Here is a 21,109-nt window from a genome sequence, read left to right as displayed (position 1 = left end):
CCTTACCCCCTCACCCCATCCCTCCCCGCATCCTCTCACCCCATCCTTCTCCTCATCCCCTCCGCTCCCCCTGTTTTCCTGCCGATTCGTAAGGAACCGGTGGATCAAGTTTTTCTCTCTCTCTCCCCGCTGGTTAATCGCATTGCTGTAGCACCGGCTGACCTCCCTCCCTCTCCCTCTTGGGTTGGTTTTTTTTTTTTGTTCTTCATCTTCCTTCAAAGTATGTGCCATTCCTGAGCGAGTTTCCCCGCCGGCTCATCCCCGGGGCCGCCCGGCTCCGCATGCCCCACCTGTAAGTGCCGGGGCGGGCTCCTCTCCCTCTCTCCCCCCTTTCTCTTTCTCCCTCTCCCTCTCCTATATTCTAAAAAAAAAAAAAAATTAAACTTTCCCTATCTTGCTGTGTCTTCAGCCCGAGCAAAACTCTGCATTCGTTGTAGAGAGGGAGGCTTAGCAGCTGGGATCTGCCATCACCAGCCTAAAAATGGTGATCAAACTTTTTTTTTCTTTTCCTCCTCCCTTGAAGAAATAATAATAATAAAAAAAAAATCAAACCGTGTTTTAATTTCGGCTATGGATGTTTCTGTGTTTCTTTTTGTTTTCCTTTCTCTTCCTCCTCCCTTCCTTTCCTTCCACTTCATTGGCTGGGATGGTCTTTCCCTGTTGCTTCTGATGTTTCTTTCTTTTTCTCAGTGTGTGCCTGCCTACCTGGACTAGGGGGACGATAAGGTAATTTTGAAGGGCTTGAGGAAGTGGCTTTACCTCTTCTGGAAACTTTGTTTTGGAGGTTTCTTTTTAAAAGTCATGTGAAAATCAGTCATTGGAGAGAGTTTGGTAGTAGCTGGGCAGGTTGAAATTTAAGTGTTATGTGCTGAATGCCTTGGGAATTTGATCTGCTTTATGCCAAAGAAGAGCACAGAGAAAAGTATTTATTTATTGGGGGAAAGGCGGGAGAGGGGGGGAAGGAAAGCGGGTTAAGGGAGGGGGAGGGAAGTGGTTTTGGAGACAAGAAGTGAAGCTGCCTGTTTTCCAGTAAGTAATGGAGAAATTCCAGGAGCCAGGGCTAAATATACTTGGCGATCAATACAGAAATGGCTCATTGTGAATAATTTAGCTGCCTGGTGCAGTGAGAGTTTTGAAACTAAAGGCAAAAAAGAGGCCGTGGAGGGAGAGAGGAAATAAAATTCTCCTCTGGTCATGTCAGATTCTTAACTTTTCCACTTAAAAGAACATAGTTATGATTATTGATCTCTTTTTTTTTTCTTTTTTTTTTTTTCCTTCCCTCAATATATATCAAATGATAGCTAGGGGGTGTCATTCTATACAGTTACTTGGGTTTCTGGAAAGTAATAGCTTGTTCTGTGTCAGCAAAGGGCTTCCAGAAACTTTAAGATTGCTTCACGCCACAAAATGCATGATCTGGGAGCATTAAGTGTGACGTTGGGCCCCATGCTGTGGCAGATAAATAGGGTTTGAGCGAACAGGTGCCTGTACAGGTGTGTGTGCGTGTAGGGTGGTGTGAGACAGAGTGGTAATAACTCTCTGGAAGGGGAAGGGACCCTGGAGGGCTTTATTTTGTGTAGATCGGGATGGAGTCTCTTGGAGTGCGTGTAAAAAGAGTAATTGTTGATAGTACCCGTCTCCTCGAAGTCTGTTCTGGCTGTGAGAGCTGATAATTGATAAAGTGTTACCATTCTGGCTTGAACAATAGTGGAAAGTCGGGTGGGGTGGGGGAAACCTCTCGGATCAGGTAAAAATATGAGTGAAGGACAGGGAGGGGAATGGTCCGACCAAGCTGATCCCACTGCTGCCTGCCCAGGAGGCAGATGAATTTCTCTACAGGGATAATTTGCAGGAAGAGTTCAGTGATTTGCAAATGAGCACATGCAGGTTTCTCTAGGCAATGGTTGCAACAGCAGTAAAATGGGCAACTACTTAGGGCTTTAAGTAAGTTTAATCAGTTAATGGTTGATACTGACAGGCGTCTTTGAGGGTGTACTTTTCTGCCTTGCAGCACTGCACTTTGACTATGGAAGCAGAGGCTGCTGATGGATATATAACATGTAAGTAGTCATTTCATTTGATTATTCTGAATTACTTTCCTTTTCCCACTCTCCTTTCTATAATGCAGACACCTGAAACTCTAGCTTCCTTGTGCATGGTCTTTGCGTTGAGAGGACACTGCATTAATAGCACTTAAACTTGGTGTGACTGAAAAAGCCGTGGGGAGGGGTGCATGGGTGAGTAGCTCTAGGCTTAAATATTCAGTGAGGATGAATGAACTCCGCAAATGAGAGAGAGTTCATCTTCAGAAATACAGATTGCAACCAGAAACTTTGCCTTTCACTGTGCATTTCTCCTGTTTTCTGTGTCAGGGCAGAATGTCTTCATTGAAGTGGTGTGTTTAACTGTCAGTTTACCGAGATCTTTGACGGGGGGTGGGGGGGAAGGTCTACCTGTTCAAGTGCTACTTCAGTCTTCCCAGCCCTGAATCATGGGGTCTGCAAATGGAAAAGTAATCCTGACTTCTCTTGAGACAAAGCAGTTGGGGCAAGGTTTGTCACAGGGGTGTGTGTAGAAGGCTCTTGACAGTAGGTTTGGAGGTGGGGGGGAGCTCTTAGAATCAGTTTTTCCAAGCTATGGAAGAACCCTCTGGTAAAAGAGGGAAGGGAGCAAGCGAGATGTGCTTTTTAATAGTTGTGTTTCTCTGCTGAAGACGGGGATGGAAACTTACGGGGGACTTGTTTTGTGAAAGCAGGTGACAATGAGCTTTCGCCCGAAAGGGAGCACTCCGGCATGGCCATTGACCTCACCTCCAGCACACCCAATGGGCAGCATACCTCCCCCAGTCACATGGCAAGCAGTAAGTCTCTTCCTAAACCTGTTTCTCTCTAGCAGCGGGTTTGGGTTAGTCGGGTCCTCTGTGTCCTCGGCTTGCTTACCAGGTCTCACCCGCTGCTGTAGGCATTGCTAGTAAAAGAAGAGGAGGAGAGGGTAGTTTGTGTGGGTTTTTTTTTTTTCTTGTTCATGCCGGTGTCTCCTCTAAACATGAACGGGATTACTAGTTTGAACTATCCCAAGGTGGCATTTGAGAGCTGGTCCTTACCTGTTCCAGGTAGGAAAACACTAGACTTGACATATGCCGGTTTTGTTTCATCAGGTTTTGAAATCCAAAATTGTTGTTGTTATTATTATTACTTACCATGCTTCCCAAAACAGCTTGAAGTAGCTTTATTTGAAAACAAACAAATCGTATTTACAAGAAGGCTTTACTCTGGGAAAAGTATGAAGTTAAAATGTCTGGGTTTGACAGGTTGTACTTTGCTATTCCATACGGAAACTGCAGCATCCTATTCATTACCTCAGCTTTGCCTTGGCAAGTCCGAAAGTGGCTGGGATGATTGGAAGTTTATAGCACTTAGTAGTTGACGCTCTTAACAAACTGAAAGGATTTTGGTTTAGAATGTCAGGGAGAAATTGAGAAAATGTAGGGAGTTGGGAGATGGCTGAGAGTGTCAAGTGCTGATAATATTTTTATAATTATTTTCATGCTATATTGTGGAGGTGGATAAACGTGGTTTATGCACATTTCAAACTCAGCATCCTTTTTTTTTTTGGTGTGAGTGCTGTAGCTTGTTCTACTGTTGGCTACAATGTTATAGCAAGATATTTACCTTAAAGTAACTCTGTATTTGTATTAAAAAAAATATTGTAACATGCTTTGCTTCTAGTAAACTTTGAGAGGGTTCCTTGCTATGTGATACTAATTTTCTTTTTAGTGTCTCTGATAGATACATATTTATCTTTTTAAATTGAGTGTCGGTATAATACCCCACCTAAAACTGTGAAAGAAAGAGCTTTTAGGGTTTCTTACTTTAAAATATACAATGTATTGCCTTCAAAGTCTTTCTTGCTGAGAAAAAGATGTTACTTTCCTTCAAGAATTCTTCATTCTTCCTGCGAATTACAAGTAAAACGTAGTTTTTATGAGCCTTTAAAACTGAGGGTTATTATGAAGATCTCCCAATTATATACATGTTGCTAGAGAATATGATTGCTAATACTCTGGACTGAACTTTATATGACAACCCATCATAATTCAGCATCTTTAGACAATTCCAATCCTGCTGCACTGGGATTCTGATATATTTTATTATGTTGTAAAAGTTTTACTACTCACTTTCTTCATTTTCTTTTGTTTCCTTTTTATTAATGGGAAGCCTTCATTGGAAGGGAAAAAAAGCTCTCTGTTTTAAATCTTCTTTATCATCTAGGCTAAAACCCAGAGTCAAATTAGGGAATAAAAAGATCTAGGATGAAGTAATGCAAAAATACTTGAACGCATTCAATATTTTTGTGCTCGTTTTGTTAATGTTTTCGATGATTTTTTTTTTTAAGCTTTGTTAGTTCTTGAAACACATGTAGCTGCAGCCTTGGTGAATATCTTAGTTTTTTAGATGTGTTTTGTGGTATCTCACAGGTGTCTCAGCTGCTTTCAGCACTGCTGCTCTGGGTTAAATGTGTGCCGCTGCTGAAAAATTAGGGGGTCTGCCTGGGGTTCTTAAGCTGAGCAAAATTTTGGCTTCCTGAATTTGTCATAATTTATTTGCTCTTCTCAGGCATACGTATGTTTTGCAGAGAGGTGGTTTGTGCTGTCTTATACATGGAAGGTATTGATTAGAGGTTGTCGGCTTTTGTGGCAGCTGTTAACGTTGGTTCACCTAAGGTTTATGGCCAAATCTTGGATCTGGCATGTGTAGACTAAATCGCCCCGCTGTGCTTTAGAGCTTTCCACCTGTTTTGTGGGTAGGAAATCCTTGTAAAGGTTCAGTAAGCCAGGGACCTAGGATGACTTTTTTTTTTCCCCCTTCCTTAGGAGAGGTGGGAGAGTAAGGAGGAATAGCTGTGTGAAATATTTTATATTAATTTAGTAGATCCCATTGAATCAATCCATTGACTTTGCCTGTCAGTGGAGGAAGTGACTCCAGAAGTTAAACCGTCCTGAAACACAGCCACTGCACACTGATCTACTGTGTTGGCCCGCTGCTATAGTCAAGTTCAAGGCCTGTCATTCTGGCTGGGTGGGGTTTGCCAATGGAAGAGGTGGTACATGGATCAGACCCCAAATGTTTCACTCCCAATTCTGTTGCCAGTCATCCCCCGGAGGTGGATGGCCCTATTTAGCTGTGTGCTCAGGATGTGCACCTGCAGGGCAGAGATCTAAGTTTTGACCTTTGTTCTTGCGTTCTGTTGAATCGTTTATGAACCACGACTCTTAATTTAGCCTTAATTTGTGTCTGGCTCAAACAGAGACAAAACCATAAGAAGCCAATTTCTTGGATCTGTACCGAAATGACTGAGCAGTGCTCTCCCAGCAACAGTAAAATTATGCGCTAGGTAAAGAGTTTTCTATGTTCGTTAGCCCCTGGCAATCCGTGTTAGTATGAGTTCTGGCTGGGCTACTGATGTTTTTGGGTTCTATTCCAAAAGGTTTCAGGTTAAATATTTTGGCTTGTGTTGGAGAGCTGTCTACGGCATCCTTTAACCTATTAGCATTTTCAAGTACCTAGATGGTATATATAGCTTATGGATGGGGCTGACACTCAATTTTCCTTGTGAATGCACTGATCCTGTAAGATAAATCACAGTAAATCGCCTGTCACAGCTAACTAATGATCTTGCATATACCTTACGGTATATATCTGCCTTTAGCAGCATACTGCATGTATGTTGGCAGATGCTTGGTTCTAAAATACTTTATTGTAGTTTTATGTAAGTGAAGATTTAAAATATGTGTAAATAGTCAAACTGAATACGTTGATAGATCGTCTCGCTTTCTTCTATCACAAAAGGCAAATTAGTGCTATACCTGCTGAGTACAGATGATATATTAACATAGCCCCAAATCTGGAAGTCCAGATTTTCTTCTGATCTTCCATAGGAAAACTGTTCCAAGGGCTGACTCCCAGAGCTGGGCGTCAAAAGCCTGCTCAATTAACTTTGTGTTGGTACCAGAGAGCTCCCTGCATAGCCCCAAGACCCTGTCTAGACCCCACTGAGTTCAAGGCAGCATGTCTTGTTGCCTTCGGTGGATGTTGAACTGGGCTGTAAGTGATCAGGAACCTCCAGATAGGAGCTGGCATGCTAATTAAAGGCTGATGAGGAATCCTTATGAAAGAGGCTTTAAAAAGAAATAATTCCCATTCAGCTCTTCATAATACCATGCTGAGTTCTTACTATAGTTATTAGAGTTCTTTTTTTTTTTTCCCTCCATTTAGGTTAAAATGGAGTTAGAACATTCCCGTTAGAAACTGGAGGGACACAGTCGGTTGGTTAGTTGACTCGATGACTGCTTTGTGTAGAATGAAGTATACTTCTCTAAGACTGTTTTTCTGGTACCATACAGAAAATAACAGCTGCTGTTAGTGTCTGACAGTCAGTGTCAGAGGAAATTTCCCCTTAAATTAGAAGCTTTATATTGGGTGTCCTAGGTAACTCTCTTATCTTTGCTTTCATAGATAAAAAAGCCCTTAAATGAAACAGAATAATCATAAATATCAACCCTAACATCTGATGTTTGAAACTGATTAAAATTGTGGTGCGCTTTCAAGGTGTGCTTATGGTAGCTTAAAGCTACTAAGTTATGAGAAATAATCTGTTAAGAAAATGAGCGTTGTTGACTGACAATGAGGTGATTGCATTTTCTCTGTGGTGGGGAGGGATCGTGCTGTCTGACAAAGTAGCTATTGGGACAACAGTATTGTGTGAGTGATTTCAGCAGCAGTATTTAAAGAGAACTTGGGCAAGATCTTCTTATAATGTAGTTAATACTGTAGTCCTGGTGATCAGGGCAGACTGGGGTGGACTACCAGTTGTACTTTTTTTTTTTTTAAAAAAAACTCAAAGCCCCAAATCCATCTTGACTCCTTTCATTTTTCAACTGTAAATTGTCATACGAGCCCTATTTTGTTACAGTTGTGTTGCCTCGAGCAGCAAGTTTCATGAATGGCAAGTTGTATTGGCGCCACATCTGTATGGATGAAGAAATGTAACCATGGAGCTTGCCTTTTGGAATGAAACTGTAAAATTAGAGGTTGCTTCGTGCCTTAGCTACGTGGCAAACAAACCTTGTTGTAGCCAGAGTCTGCTGGCCAGGCACGTGAGGCTGGACCTTGCACTGGGGTTCTTTTTGGCTCAGTCCTTTTTTTTTATTTTTTGTTTTGTCACGAGGATGAGGTGGTGGAGGCTGAGCCTCTGCAGGAGGCTTTTCTGCAGGGAGGGTGGTTGAAGCTGGCTGGGCTGGGCTGCAGGAGGGGAACTGCATTACTGCTTGGAGGCACTCGCTCCCCTGACACGTGCACTGGGGCATGAAGAGTCCTGGCAGCCAAACTGCTGTGCTCTCAAGTGGGGATTCAGGTCTCTGGTTCTTCCTAATACCTTGGCAAGTGTGAAACACTTGGACTGGATAACCTCGAGATGCTGAGAAATCTTTCCTTGGGAGTAGGGTAGGCAAGATCCACTGGTCTGGGTGTCTCTGATCCCGCCTCAGTGCAGGAAGGTGGACTTTTGACAGTCACTTGAGATGTCCTCCAGCCCTTTGTGTCTGCCTTTCCAACCTTGGTAGTTTGAGGCTTAGAGAGCTCAGCTGTGGGATTTCACGAGGATGCCCAATACAGATGTAACTGTGGTTTTACGGGTTGAAGGGTGGTGAGGATGCACTATGCCAAGATGAGTTTAGATGTAAGGGAGATGCTCAATAAAGTGTGGCAGGCAACTCGTACAAGTGAACTACTTTGATACTTAGAGTAGCACAGACTTTGCTTCAGTCTTTAAACCTCAGACTCCCTGAGGGTAGCCGGGGGAATAATGCTTGTAAAAGTTTTAGCCAATGGTTTTGGCTTTATTGACGTTTAAGGAAGAAAAATAAAATAAAAAAAGAGAAGTGACTATCAGGCTTTAAGTAGAAGTCTAGGTTTTTGTCCACATGTAGGAAACCAAAGCTCTGTGTAGTAGTGTTACACACCTTATTTCTTTAAGAAATAAAAGAAGGGTTACCTGGAAATGAAATACCTGCTGGGGTGCACCTTGGATTGTTGTACCTTCATAGACATCGGCTTAGATTTTTCACACTGGTGTGGTTAAAATCATGAACAATTCCTCTGATGCAAACTCTATGGAGAAAAAAAAGCAAGTAGCCACTGAAACGACTAGGTGTTTAAGTAATTACTGTGTGTAGCTCACACTCCAGCAGCAGAGGATTCCCCTATGTGGTTTTCATATCTTCTGTCATGGTCTCTCTGGCATTCCCTATGGAATCAGATACTTGGCTGCAAAAACATTCCTCCCTCTTGGTGAGTGTTATAATGAGGGTGGAGCAAAATGATGGGTTAATCTCATTAAATAGGGTTTTGTTCATTCTGATGGAAGTCTCTTGAGAGGTCATCTGCCAGGGCTTTGTTGCTGCACACACCTTTCTTCAGGAGCTTCAGTTATTCTCTTGGACTGTCAGGTTCAGTTAACTTTCCTTGGTACACACCCTGTTACAACATGCGGTACTCTTGCTAGCTTTGTAGTCAGCAAGTTTTCGGTGTTTGCTTCTGGAATTTCAGTTCCTTTTCAGACATGCCAACAAAAAGAGCAATCCTTGTCTTCCTTGAAATGCAGCACTTGGATAGCAGCTGGACAATGAGATACCTGTTAGAGCACTTACTTTCCCATCCTTGAATCCAGGGGAAGTGCTACTCCTGTTAAAACTGATGAGTATTTTCTCCTGGAAAGTTGGATTGAGGCCTCGTTTCCCATTTCTTTGGGCTACTGGTTCAGTCTAGTCCTCCAGCTAAATGACAGTGTGCAGGGCCAGGTTTTACAGGTGAAAATGCAGCTACCTGTGTTGTCTTTGTGCATTACTGAGGGTGAGCAGTGCTTGTTGTCCTTCCAGTGCCAAGAGGGCATCTTGGGGGAGCGATGCTATTGTAGCCAGGAGGAAAAGGCATAGCCCTCTTCTACTTTTTCCTCAGTAATCCCAATGAATGGAACTCTTTGGGGCATCCACCTTGAAGCATCTCTGTAGAAAATTTATGAGAAGGCTGTGCCACTGCTGTCTGTAGAGCAAGGCCTGTTGCCAGCCCGGGTGCTGAGCCTGTGTCACGGCATGTTGTCCCTTGCCTAGAGCAGCGAGCGCTTGTTTGGAGCCCAGGCTGCTGCGTCTCAATGGAAGGAAGCAGAGCTGCGGTTATCACCCAGAAGTGATGAGGCTTGACAGGTATGGCTCTGGGCTAGGTGGCCAGAGGGTCCAGTTTTTCTCCTGATTCTTGTCATTGTAGGGGTGTCCCTTCATGTTTCTGTGCGACTTTTTTCTCCCCCCTCTTGTCTTTTTTCTCCCCCCTCTTGTCTTTTTTCTGAGTCACAGGAGCCATAGGTCATTCAGGATGGAGGCTTGGATGGTACGTTAGGCCTTGTCAAAAGTCGGAGTTTTATTATGATAACTGCTTTGCTTAGGGGTTTACTGGTTTGCTTAGTTTTACATTTTATTTTTGCAGCCTTGTAATGACATGAATTCAGAAGTACCTTAATACCAGCATAGCTTATTTCCTGTCCCACGCAGGAATAATTACGGTAGTCTAAAGCACCCTGGTCTGGTGTGATTACATTAGAGCAGCCACAGCATTTTAACTCTTTGCTTACAGCTGAGCATTACCAGGTCTCAGTGTGGACAAACCTCTATTTACACTGCCCAGCCAAATCTGCCCTTGATCCAGAGCCAGGTCTATATTGCTGGCTTCTGCTGGCACTGCTGTGTCAGCCTGTGGCTTTGGAGAGCTGTAATCCTTCACCGGTGGAGTGATGCTGGCAGAAACTCCTGCTGAGCATGGCCCTGCCTGGCAGGGTCACCTGCAAGTGGTGTTACAGGTGTTCAGTTGGAATGTACTGTAAAACAGGAGACATCCTTCCTGTGGAAGCATGGTGTTGATTCATCCCCCTGGTTTCTGTGCTGATAAGTCATTTAAACTGCTGGGAATTAGATAACACCCCACCCTTTTTCTTTTTTTTTTTTTTCCTTGTTTAGCTGACCTTTGCTTTTTCCACGTCTTATTTTTGACCCTGCTTTCCAGTTTTAGGGTTTATTCCTTCCCCACTGTGTGGCTGAGGCGTAGCACCATGGAGGTGATGGGCTCCATGTGCATCCTACCTGTCCTTTTAGCTCAGGGTTGCTCAGAGTTCACCGTCCAGGGAAGCCACAGGGCTCTTGGTCTCCCCTGGGCACAGCCAAGATTGCCGGTTGGGTCCCTGTGCCCCCTTAGGAACCACTTGAACAAAACAAGTGTTATCCTAAAGGTGCTGTGACCTTCAACAGTAGGATGGAGTCTTCTCGGCTCCTTATTAGTCATGTTTCTGTTGCGTTCTCTTCAGCATCCAAAAAAAAAAAAACCAGTTCCATCAGAAGGAAGTGGTGATGTCCTGTTTTTTCTCGAGGGCTGTCTCTTCCCTCAGTCCATGAAAAGTTGTGTTGGTGAGTGGTATAGAAGGCTGGCTGGAGAAGCCTATGATATGCCCAAGTCATGCTTCTTTTTCTCATAATTATTCTTTGATTCAGGAATGTGTGTGTATGTGCAGTTGTGTAAGAACTCACACCTCATCCTTGGCTCAGCTTTTGGACATCTTGATTCCCTCTGCAAACAGATGTGTTCTCTCAGGTAGTGGTCCAGCCACCAAACACAAAGTGAGAGAGCTTTTGGTAACTGTGTCTGTGCAACCTTCAAACTCCAGCGGCATAAATTAAACGCCCGCTTCTGTCCAAAGAGCAGCAAACAGGATGGTGTGAATTCCTTTCTTCTGAAAATGAAAGAAGTTGCCTCTTCCTGTATGAAAACAGCAAGTCTTTTTACACAGAAGAGGTATGAGGTCTATTCATCTGGGGAAGAGTAGCTGTTCTCTTTAAGTCATGGATGGTGTAAAGGTTTCCAGGAAAGAGTCGCAGTAGACTGAAGGCCTTGTTCTGGTTAGCAGCCAGGTCTGTGATGGGGGAAGAAGGCGCAGGCAAAAGAAGAAAACATGGTTTGGTTTTAGTGGTTTTTGGTCTTATTTCTTGTGAAATTGGTATCAGGCAGTGTGTTTTGCCTTGTCCACATAATGGCCCTTGAAGGGGAGCAAATCTTATTAATTAGCGGTTTTGCATACTGCTTTTAATTGTCCGTTGCTAGGTATGGCCTTTATTGCATGTATGGTATCGTGGTGAGGGGCCTCTGCATCTGCACCTCTGGACTCTGGTGATCTGGCCCCTGTGTAGAGTTTGCCTGAGTGCAGAAATATTTTGGAATACACCGTTGGGCCTTAAATTCACGGTGTGCCTTAATCCTCGTCACCTTTCCGATGTAGGCATGTCCTAGACATAGATGTGTGTAATAGTTTTATGGTTTAATCTCCCCAAATTGGGTCAACTTTAGCAGTTGTTTTGACCCTGTTACTAGTGCAGGTGGTTCCTGGGTGAGTTTAATACATCTCCATGCAGCTGTGTGGCACAATTGGGGGGGTATCAGCTTTACTTGAAACTCCTGTTTGAAAATTTCCTCTAGCTCAAAAACACAGGCCTCTCTTCCCATCTCTGCTAGGTAGTATCCTTTGGATAATTTGTTCTTCTAGAGTGTAATGTAATAATATCTCATTGTTGTATCATGCTTTTTCAACAATAAATCTTTAAGAGCTTCATAAAGGATGCCAGTTGAAGAGATACAAATGGGTGAATAAAATTATAGGCTGAAGAGGTGGAAACGAATTAAGAGAAATTAGTGTTAGTATGAATTCAGCTCCTATAGGTGGGAGGCAGCCAGCTTCATCATTTCTGTATGTGACTTCAAAATGACAGATTATAGGTAGCTTGAGTTCAGAAAAATGATGTAGTTATGTATTTAAGGGTCAAGTTGTATACATTAACAGACTGAGACCTCTATGAGTTTATTCTTGTGCACTTTTAAATTTGTATTCTGTCAGTTGCACAATTTGTTTATTCCTCCAAAATCCTGTGTGCTTATATGTGAATCCCAAACCAGGGTATAAATGCTATCACCAGCCAGCTATGTCCAGATTAGCTAATACCAAGTAGACACAGTTGGTAACTGGGCAAAAAAAATAGGAAAATATGTCCAGCCCTGGTTTATGACAAGCCTGTACATGTGCAATGTGTGTAAATACAAATTGCAGGCACTTCTAGAGAGTTTCAGTCGCATATGATAGCGAGGTCCAGGCTTGAAAAATATTAGAATCATGTGAGTCTCATGAAATTTGGAAGCCAGAAAGGGGAGTGGTGTGTGGATTTTGCCTCTGCTGAAGGAAAAGTGAAGTGCCACCCTTTTCAAAGGTCAAATGCATGGGAAAACGTTGTTGGAAGCTAGTCTCAAAGTCTGCTGCTCGCAGAACCTACTTTTTGTTAGATGCTTGTGCAAAATCACCTTGCTGGTCCGACTGTGAGACCAGACATGACTCAGGCTATCAGCACGTAACATGGTTTCAGGTTGCTCTCTTACTGCTCTTGCCCTAAAACGCTGTAAGGAGGTATTTGCTTTTTTTTCTCACGCTTTTTAAGTGCTTGGTTTATTTAATGTCATTAGCACTATTGTTACTTAAATTTAGCTTCTGACTGGAAACCATTAAATATTTATAGAAAAATGGATAGTAGTGAGATTTTTTTTTTGCTATAGTAAATATATATCACACATGTATTTGAAACCAAAGCAAACTGCAGTGCATTCCAGGAAATAATCTATAACAATGCTTTGTGAAGTACTTGCTCATCTTCATGTCAAGACGCTTTATCTGTGTCCCAGCTGCAGCCATTCCTGCAGCAGAACCCTGCTTGTGTCTTTTAACAGCCTAGAACACCACAGTACTGTGCCTTAGGAAGAGTAAAAATAGTGTTTTTGTTGTAGAAACCTGAAGGATAATTGCAGTGTCGTTATCCAGGGCTCCTTAGTGACTGTACAGGGGAAGATCCTTAAGTTTTATGTTGTGTTTGATAGACAGCACCCCAGGATCCTTAAGTTTTATGTTGTGTTTGCTGGGGTGCTGTCTATCAACAGATGGCTGTGCTAGAAGGGGGATTGCGCTGGGGTACCTGTGCTGCTTTGCCTACGCTGATTGCTATCACCTGCTCAGTTTTCTCAAAGGCGTGGATGTTGTTTGGTGCCCCAGCTTGTCATGTCTTCCTTGCCTGTGCTGTGGCATCCAAACGCCCTTCTGAAACCGATGGGGTGCGAGAGTCCCTTTGAGAAATTTCTGACGTGTCTCCTGTTGTGAGGTCAGTACTTGGGGCTGGGTGGAGGCAAAACCAACCCTGTGTTTGGGTAGGGGAAAGTGGTTTTGGGAGAAGTTGGCAATGTGGCAACTCGTTTAAAACCAGTGCCTCCTTTAAAGACTAGGACCGTGACCTTAAACTGGCCTCAGGGGCAACCTAGGGTTCACTGAAACCCATATGGACCAAGGTATGAGGTACATGGGGTGTCTGACACGTGGAGAAGAGGTTTTCTTCTCCACGTTGGGTCTCTGCATCGTTCTCTTGTGCAAATGCAATAGGTCTTGGTAGACCATCAAGGAGATGACCTGAATTAATTGTTCTGGCCGGGTATTTTGGAAGGGGGAAAGCTTCATTGTGAGCTGGCAGTGAAGTTCCAATTTATAATTATGACTGTAGTTTATAATAATAATTCTAATTATATATATAAACAGTTTAATCTACTATAATATGATATGGTAACATTTGCTGAGCTTTGGCTGCCTTCAGATAGTGAAAATGTGCTGGTGGTTGTTGGCCAGGATTCAGAAACATTTGTCAAAATTTTGTGCACTATGTGAACAACAAAATTTTGTGTGGATTAAGCAATTATTAATTCTCGCCCATTATCTGTCAGATAAAACTACAACTAACTCATTAAGCAAAATTAATCGTAAATAAAGCCGATCTGTTGTTGAGGAGGCTAATTAGAACAGTAATTGTGTAATGATGATGCATTTCATTTTGAAACGCAGTTTTAAAAGCTACTCTTTTTGGCAGTGATAAAGCAAGGTGTTCTGAAATGAAGCAGGATGCTTATCGCTCTCACTGTCCTCTTAAATAATGCCACCAGGATTGCCAGTCTTTTCAGTCTTATTACCGTCCCCTACGGAGCACTCAGAAATGTCCCAATTCTGCCCACATTGAAGCTAGTGGTTAACCTGCTGGGGCTTTTTCACTCCAGTGGGAAGAAGGTGCTACGTGGAAGTGCCAGTCTAAGGCATTGCAGGCTCCTGAGTTTCCTACTGTAGCAGCATATCTGCATGTCTGAGCTCTGGGAATACTGGCTGCGCTTTGGGATTTGCTACTGACTTGCCATGGAGATAGATCTGGAGTTTCAGGCCAACAAAACTGAGTTGTGACTCAACGTTTTAAAAATGATTGAGTGAGTAATTTTCCACGCAGTTTCATTACAGTGTCTTTTGCCTCAAGGATTATTTACTGTAGACTAACTTCCAGCAGTTCTCCACTGTTATATGTAATCTGAAATTTTAATAAGAAAGGTGTTGTTTAAATAGGATAGTGTTTTGATCCCAAATTGCCTGGTTCTAATGGTAAAATTAACACCACTAGTAAAATCAGCAGTTGTACCTGCTAGGCTGTGTGTGCAATTTCTTGATTATTTTTTTCCTCTCTTGTCAAAATATATTAAATGCTATTCTGAGGTGTTGCTTGTTTTTCTTAGCACAACGTGTTTTATTTTAACAAACTGCTGTTTGAATCATTAATGAACAAATGGGCATTGGATACAGAATATATGATTCACCTTGTCTCAGCATTTGTAATCACTCTACTGATTTTTCTCCTTCTGACTTGGTTTGGATGGAATTATAGAACTGAAGCATTGAATTAATCTTGAATATTCCTACTAATCAGACTTGAAGGGAATATTGTGCATAAATACACTTTACCTATTTTATTTTTAACTTTTCCTCTACGGGTGGTTTGGATTTTTTTGTTTCCTTGTGCTTCCTGGTTCACGGGGAGAAAAACCCTACGATCATGTTGTAGTTACATCACTAATATTAGAACTGACTAATCGTGTGGCTTTGGCAGCAGTCGCGTTTATAAATTGTTGGTGAGCAGATGGCTCACCAAGTTGGCATGCCAACTCCAAACTTTCACAATCATGAGTCAAGTTTTAAATCGCTAGGTTGCCTTACGTGCCGTGGTGGTTTTTGTGTGTGTGTGTTTTGGCTTAATAAATGTAATTCTCAAGGTACCTTCTCGTTTCTGAGCTGTGTTTTGCACTGAAACATGGCTTTTCAGCAATCTTTAGGCTTGGGAATGCCTTATTTTCTTAATTTAATGAAAGTGGAGGCTCTTGTAGTCACTTACCTGAAACTCTTGCTGTTAAAAAGAAAAAAAAACCCACAGCAAAAAAACCCAACAGTAAATATTGGACTAAGGGATGTAAAAGTGATGCTTGGCAATCCTGGCTAATGTCAAATAGTTCAAATGGTTGAGATCGTTCACAATTATACTTTCAGCAACTCCTGGCTTTTATGCACAATAATTTGCTAGAAATAATGTGCTGATATCTGTAATACTGGATATGCAAATCTGTGCCAATTTGTTTGTTTCCCGAGTGCAGGGCTTAAGTTGTTAAGTGGCACAGAGTACAAATGCAGGAGTGAGTATTTTCTGTAAGCAAAAGGTAGCAGTAAGAGAAGAGAAATGAGCTGGAGTGCTCGGATGTGAACATAGTGAAGGGTCAGATCTTGATCCACTTGAGAATTTGGACAAATACTACTGGAATAATTTTTTCTCCTCTTTTTAAGCTATTCCTTCAACTAAAATTAACATGGTGTATGTGGGTTATAATGCATTGTGGGACCTGTTACAGAATGGTAATTAGACCTTATTTCTAAATGATTCCATACAACGCGTGCTGTTGTAAATGCTAAACAACTGTGTTTCATCCATAATCATATAATTGGTGTGTGTAGCTAATTAGTGTGTGTTCAATTTAGGCCCAGATTTTTTGGAAATATCTCCTGTTCTGGTCCTGATTTAGCAAAGCTCTTAAACAGATGATTAACTTCCATTGGCTTTAATAGGACTTAAGCACATTCTTAATCAGGGCCATTGTGTCAAATCATGTCTCTTGGTGACAATCAGAACACCCTGCCAGAGCCGTTGTGAGAATATCTGTAGGTCCTCCTTAAATTTAATGATTTTTCTAACTCGTGGAGCATTTTGTTTCAGAATCTGAAACTCTGTGTAGATCCCTTTTTTTTTAAAAAAGGCAAACTATTATTGTCACAATCTAATTGTATGTGTAAAGTTTAAAGATTTTAAGTAGCTTGGCAGGAGGCAGTTTACATCAAATCTGTTCAATACACCTTTGAGATGGAGAAGAAGAAAATATGCATCTGAGAGTGCCTTGCTGGAATATAAATGTCAGTGCTGATAGATATCTATGATAGAAAATTTGTGTGGGAGTAATAATTTAGTAATAAAATAGGTCAAATTAATTCTTATGCTGAAGGGGATACCTTACAATAACCATCTTGTAATTTTATGTTTGACAGTTTGCTCTGCATTATGTGGATAGGTGGAGCTGAGATAATGTAATCCATTTCCAATTGTAAACAAGATTGCTTCAAGAGCTGCTGTAGTAAGATACATGTTGGCTGACTTTAAGCTGAAAGGTAATTGCCTCTGAATATTAATGTGCATGTGGGGATTTTGTTTTTAATTCTGGGATTTCATCTTTGCCCTATAGCAGCTCTGAAGAGGCCCTTGTTTTCCCAAACCCCACTTTGCTAATTGAAGCTGATGGCAAGTGTTGCGCTTTGGGCCCTTTGCTTTTATTTTATGTGGCCTGTGTACCTCGGAGAACGCTGCATTCTTTGGCTGTTTTATTTTCTTTTTTTGTTAACTCACCTTTTGAGTAGATGAGGGTGTTTTGGTGATGCTCTTGCTGTCCTACAGCAGTTATGCCTACTTCCTGTGATAGGGAGGAATGGTGGGTTATGAGAAAGGGGAGAAGTTGCTGCACTAATTGAATTATAGCCTCTTAGATAGATGAGAGTTAAGGAGCTGATCCTGTGCTGTGTAGCTGGAGAGCTTCCTCAGGGTAATTTAGGACCTGATCCAAAGCCCACTGTACTCTGTGGGGGGTATCCTATCTATTTCTACACACTTGGAGTGGACCACTATCAAGCGGGCACACTGTAAGTGGTGATGAGCTTCATCTGAGGGGAACATCCCCTGTCTGTATTTGTGTATGAAATTGTTTTAGGCATGAAAGGGAACAGCCAGATCACAATCAACCTGTACCCCATCTTTCCACTTGAATTCTAGCACTTGGCTTCTGCGAGCAGTATTACCCCCTGCTTACAGCGAGGCTCAGCAGTGGGTACAGTGGGATTGGAGCTGAGCAGGGTGTAACCGCAGCTCTGCTCTGGAGCAAGCTGAAGTCGAACAGCCCTGCGGGAACTTCAGATTCTGCTGTGTGCTGATGTTGAACCTGTACGTGTTCTCATGGTGCGTGGGCTGTCGTTAGTTAGGACTGCTTTAAGATGTTATGACTGGCAAGTGCCCCGCATGCCCTTCTAGCAGAGATGACTATTCCGAAGGCAAGCGTTCAAAGCAGAGTTCAATGTGCCTTGTTCCCTGTGCCAATGGCAGCACTTTTTCTAAAAACAGAAAAACCAAACAGCAAAATGGGGTATTTTTAGCTTGGATCGATCCACTGCTCTGGTTTACTGCCTGGTCTCACACAGCAAGAGGGTGGTGATTGAGCAGGGCTGGGAGCTCCTGGTGCTGATGTAGCTGCAGAGGCAAAGGTACGCTGAACTGGAGCTCGGAAATTGGTCGAGGAGGCAGCAAACTGGCTTTTCTGCCCCTGTGCAAAGGGTGGTCACCTCTTGCAGACAGAGGGGGATTGCAGTTGAGACGCACTGGCTTCACAACCAGCCCTGGTGCAGGTCGCCTTTGGCTCATGGCTCACAATTGGACTACAACCTCGGAGAACATCTCCGGTTAAACAGAGGGATGAAAGTAGGTGGTGTTATGGGTGGGAACCGCTAAACAGAGCCAGACTTGTACCTTCCACATTCCTGCACCTTGCATCAACTTGGGGATATTGAGGTTTTTGGTTTAGAATGATTTTAATGCCCCATCTCCAGAGGCTTGGGCTGACACTTCATGAAGTCAAGGGGAGTCCTTGAGGTAATTCAGTCATTTTTGCAACATGATGCTGCTTGTAGCAAAGCTGTTCTATGGATGCCTTCGCTAAAAAAATTACTTAGCTGGAGAAACATTTGACTGTAGGCTGGTATGCAGAAAAACTGAGGGTGTGTGGGTTTGTAGATGTATGTTGCCCATTAAGGAGTCTCACTCTATGCTGGGCCTTCTTCATTACTATGATAAAAATAACATAAAAGGATCGTAGTAACTAACTCGTTCACTAATGGAATGAGCATTGTCTTAAGGGCAACAGTTTAAAAGAGTCTGTTTAATGAAAGTTGACCGGAGGTATGTCCTGTGGCTATTACAAACTTTGTATTATAAGGGCATGTATTTTTCAGTAGCTCCTTGCCATGCTGTAATGTGGTTGGAGTGGGAGAAATAGAAAACTGGCCATTTCCCGGCAGATAGCGATAAGTTTCTACTCAGTCAGAATGCTCTATACAGTGTGATAGGTTTATAATTATTATCCTAAGATTGATGTTTTTGGGGGGGGAGTGTAAATTTGTGCAGCAGTAATCCATTAAGAAATCAATAATCATTCCATCCTGAAATGCAGTTTCTCTATAACGTTATAAATACACACCAAAGATTTGAAACTCGGCTTGACTTTCCTTCTCCACCCTCTTCTTCCTGCTTCCCTGAACTCCAAGTTCACTGGCCTTTGCTGTCTTGGAAAAGCAATTACGTGGTAGGACTCTTCTGTTGGAAAAAGCCGGGGTGGTAGCATTAGCATAATCCTGAGAGCCAGCAGACTTTAGTGTCAACTTTGCTTTCCCCCGATACCCTTTCAATCTTGGGGAAATCCCCCCCTCTCCTCTGCCTTGGTTTCATCCCTGGTAGATGGGGATGGTGAAGATTCATGCCTTGTTTCTCTGCAGAGGACTGTGGGAAGGAAGTGTATAAGCGTGAAGTCGCAGTATGTGTACATTTCCTTTTCCTCACTGTTCCTCATTCAGTCTTGGCTCTTGATGTAACAGTAGAGAGGTTTGGCTATCAGAGGCCAGCGCAGGACTTCCCTTTTTGCTCTGAATTCTCCCCAGTTGGGCAAATGTTTTTGCAATGCTGCTGTAAGTTATCTCCTGATCTAGAGAGCTGGAAACCTACTTCATCTCAGACTAAAGGTGTTTGTAACTGATAAATAGCAGACTGTATGAGAGAGACTGAGAATATTATTTATGCTTCTTGATAGAAGGCTAAATTTTACAGAGTGAGGTGTTGGGATGGGTTTCATCTTGCAAGGAAAATTGTGGATGAGGCAGGGAGATGCTGTTACTGTACTAAGAGCCACAAAACATGGAGTACTTTTGAATATTATGTTTCCATGTATCTTATTTTCATTTGTTCTCTACTTCCTTTTTCATAGAGCTGGTTGAAAAATCAGTTTTGATGAAAAATATTTCCATTTGAGTTTAAATTACTATTTTTAGCCACGTCTGCTATTGAGTGAAAAATGGGGCATTCTTTAATGTTAGAGTTGTATCTTACATCTGTGATATTTGTTGTTCAGGCCTAACTTCACTCTGTTTTCCTCATCTGCCCCAGTAAAAGGCATGCCAGGCTTGGGATGGGTGTGATAACTCAGTACTGGCCTTCTACCCTCCCGAGAACATTGTCATTGAGTGCATGGATGCTCACCAGCCTTTTCAGTTTTGAGAGGGCAAGAAAGTCCAGAGTGTTCATCACAGCTTTTCTTTTGAGATCTGAGCATCTCTGTTTATGCCCAGAGGTCTAGCAAATGTAAAGTGTGCCAAATCACAAGCAAAACGCACGTGTACACCTTGGCTTATTGGAACAGGCCATGGGTATAGATGCACAAGGGGAATTATTCATGTATTTCAGGCTTCACAGACCTGCATCTTAGGGCTTGTGGAAGAGCTGGTGAGTAACAAAACTGGACACTTAGAAGCTGAATGCCCTTTCTCACCTGCATAGTCGTTCTAAACTAATTTAAGGTACTGTCATGGTAAATTCTCGCTGCTATCCTGCACGGGGAGAGCTTTCACGCATGGCTTGATTGTGGGGCAGCTTGACTTTCACTGGTTTGCCTTGGAAAGTGTGTAGTTGTGATCCTAATAGGAAAAGGCTTGGATGCCAGCAAAAAGAAGGTTGGTCTTGTCAATTGTGTTCAGTAGGTTTCCATTCAGCATTGACTTTTTGTCTGAGAAGTACCTTTTTTTTCTCTTCTTTAAGGCTGCAAATCCCATACTGGGTTGCTTTCCAGTCGATAAAGAATACTTCATTTACCTAAACCTGTCCCTCTTGCTCAGATGCTGGTAGCATAGCAGTTCAGAGAGGGCTAGCACTTGGTGGGTTTTGACTCTTAATTCAGTACCTTGTAAAGCTTGTGTCACCTCTCTGTTAGCCCACGTACCGATCAAAGGCTTCTATGCATCAACACAACTCTTAATTTTGAAAATCACCAGGTCAACTTGTGATACAGAAGCAGCAGCTGATTGACAGCTGATTATCCTGCAATGATTTGCTGAAGTGTTCATGCAAATGTCGTGGCTTTTCAGCAAACTAGGAAGACTTTATCACGTCTTTTTGGGTTTTACCCATTACCATTTTTTTCCAGTGGTTTACAGAATGGGGACTGTTAAAAGCCCAATATCGGCTCACAGGATGCTGAGTTTACCAGATGGGGCTTTATTAGCTCTCAGTTGCATTTGTCTTTACTTCAGAAGTCTCTATTTAGTGTTACCTGCGAGTGCTTATTTTCCAGTGTGGTTTTCTACGACAAAGCTTTGTTGTTGTTGTTGTTGCTGCTGTCTTTTTGAACTATTAAAAGCTCATCACCATGTATATAACACTTGTGAATGTGCACGCGTCCACCCCTGGCTTGAATGGCAAGTTACAGAAATTGGCGTA

General features: G+C 42.5%; 1 protein-coding gene across 2 annotated transcripts in view; it reads left to right on the top strand.

Annotated features, from left to right (window-relative positions):
* The first annotated feature begins 2,020 nt into the window (after positions 1-2,020).
* Positions 2,021-21,109, top strand: part of IKZF2 (IKAROS family zinc finger 2 (Helios)) — a 106,173-nt gene continuing 87,084 nt past the window's right edge. The window contains exons 1-2 of one of the 2 annotated variants that reach the window (XM_010153119.1): positions 2,021-2,060; positions 2,756-2,860. In XM_010153119.1, coding sequence (XP_010151421.1) covers positions 2,027-2,060; positions 2,756-2,860 — 139 coding nt within the window. In that variant the 5' untranslated portion in view covers positions 2,021-2,026. The remainder of the gene's footprint in view (positions 2,061-2,755; positions 2,861-21,109) is intronic. The other variant, XM_010153118.1, reaches the window with a different exon arrangement.

The sequence above is a fragment of the Eurypyga helias genome, unplaced genomic scaffold, assembly GCF_000690775.1.
Source record: "Eurypyga helias isolate BGI_N326 unplaced genomic scaffold, ASM69077v1 scaffold11126, whole genome shotgun sequence".
NCBI lineage: Eukaryota > Metazoa > Chordata > Aves > Eurypygiformes > Eurypygidae > Eurypyga > Eurypyga helias.
This window is presented reverse-complemented; position numbering and strand designations above follow the sequence as displayed.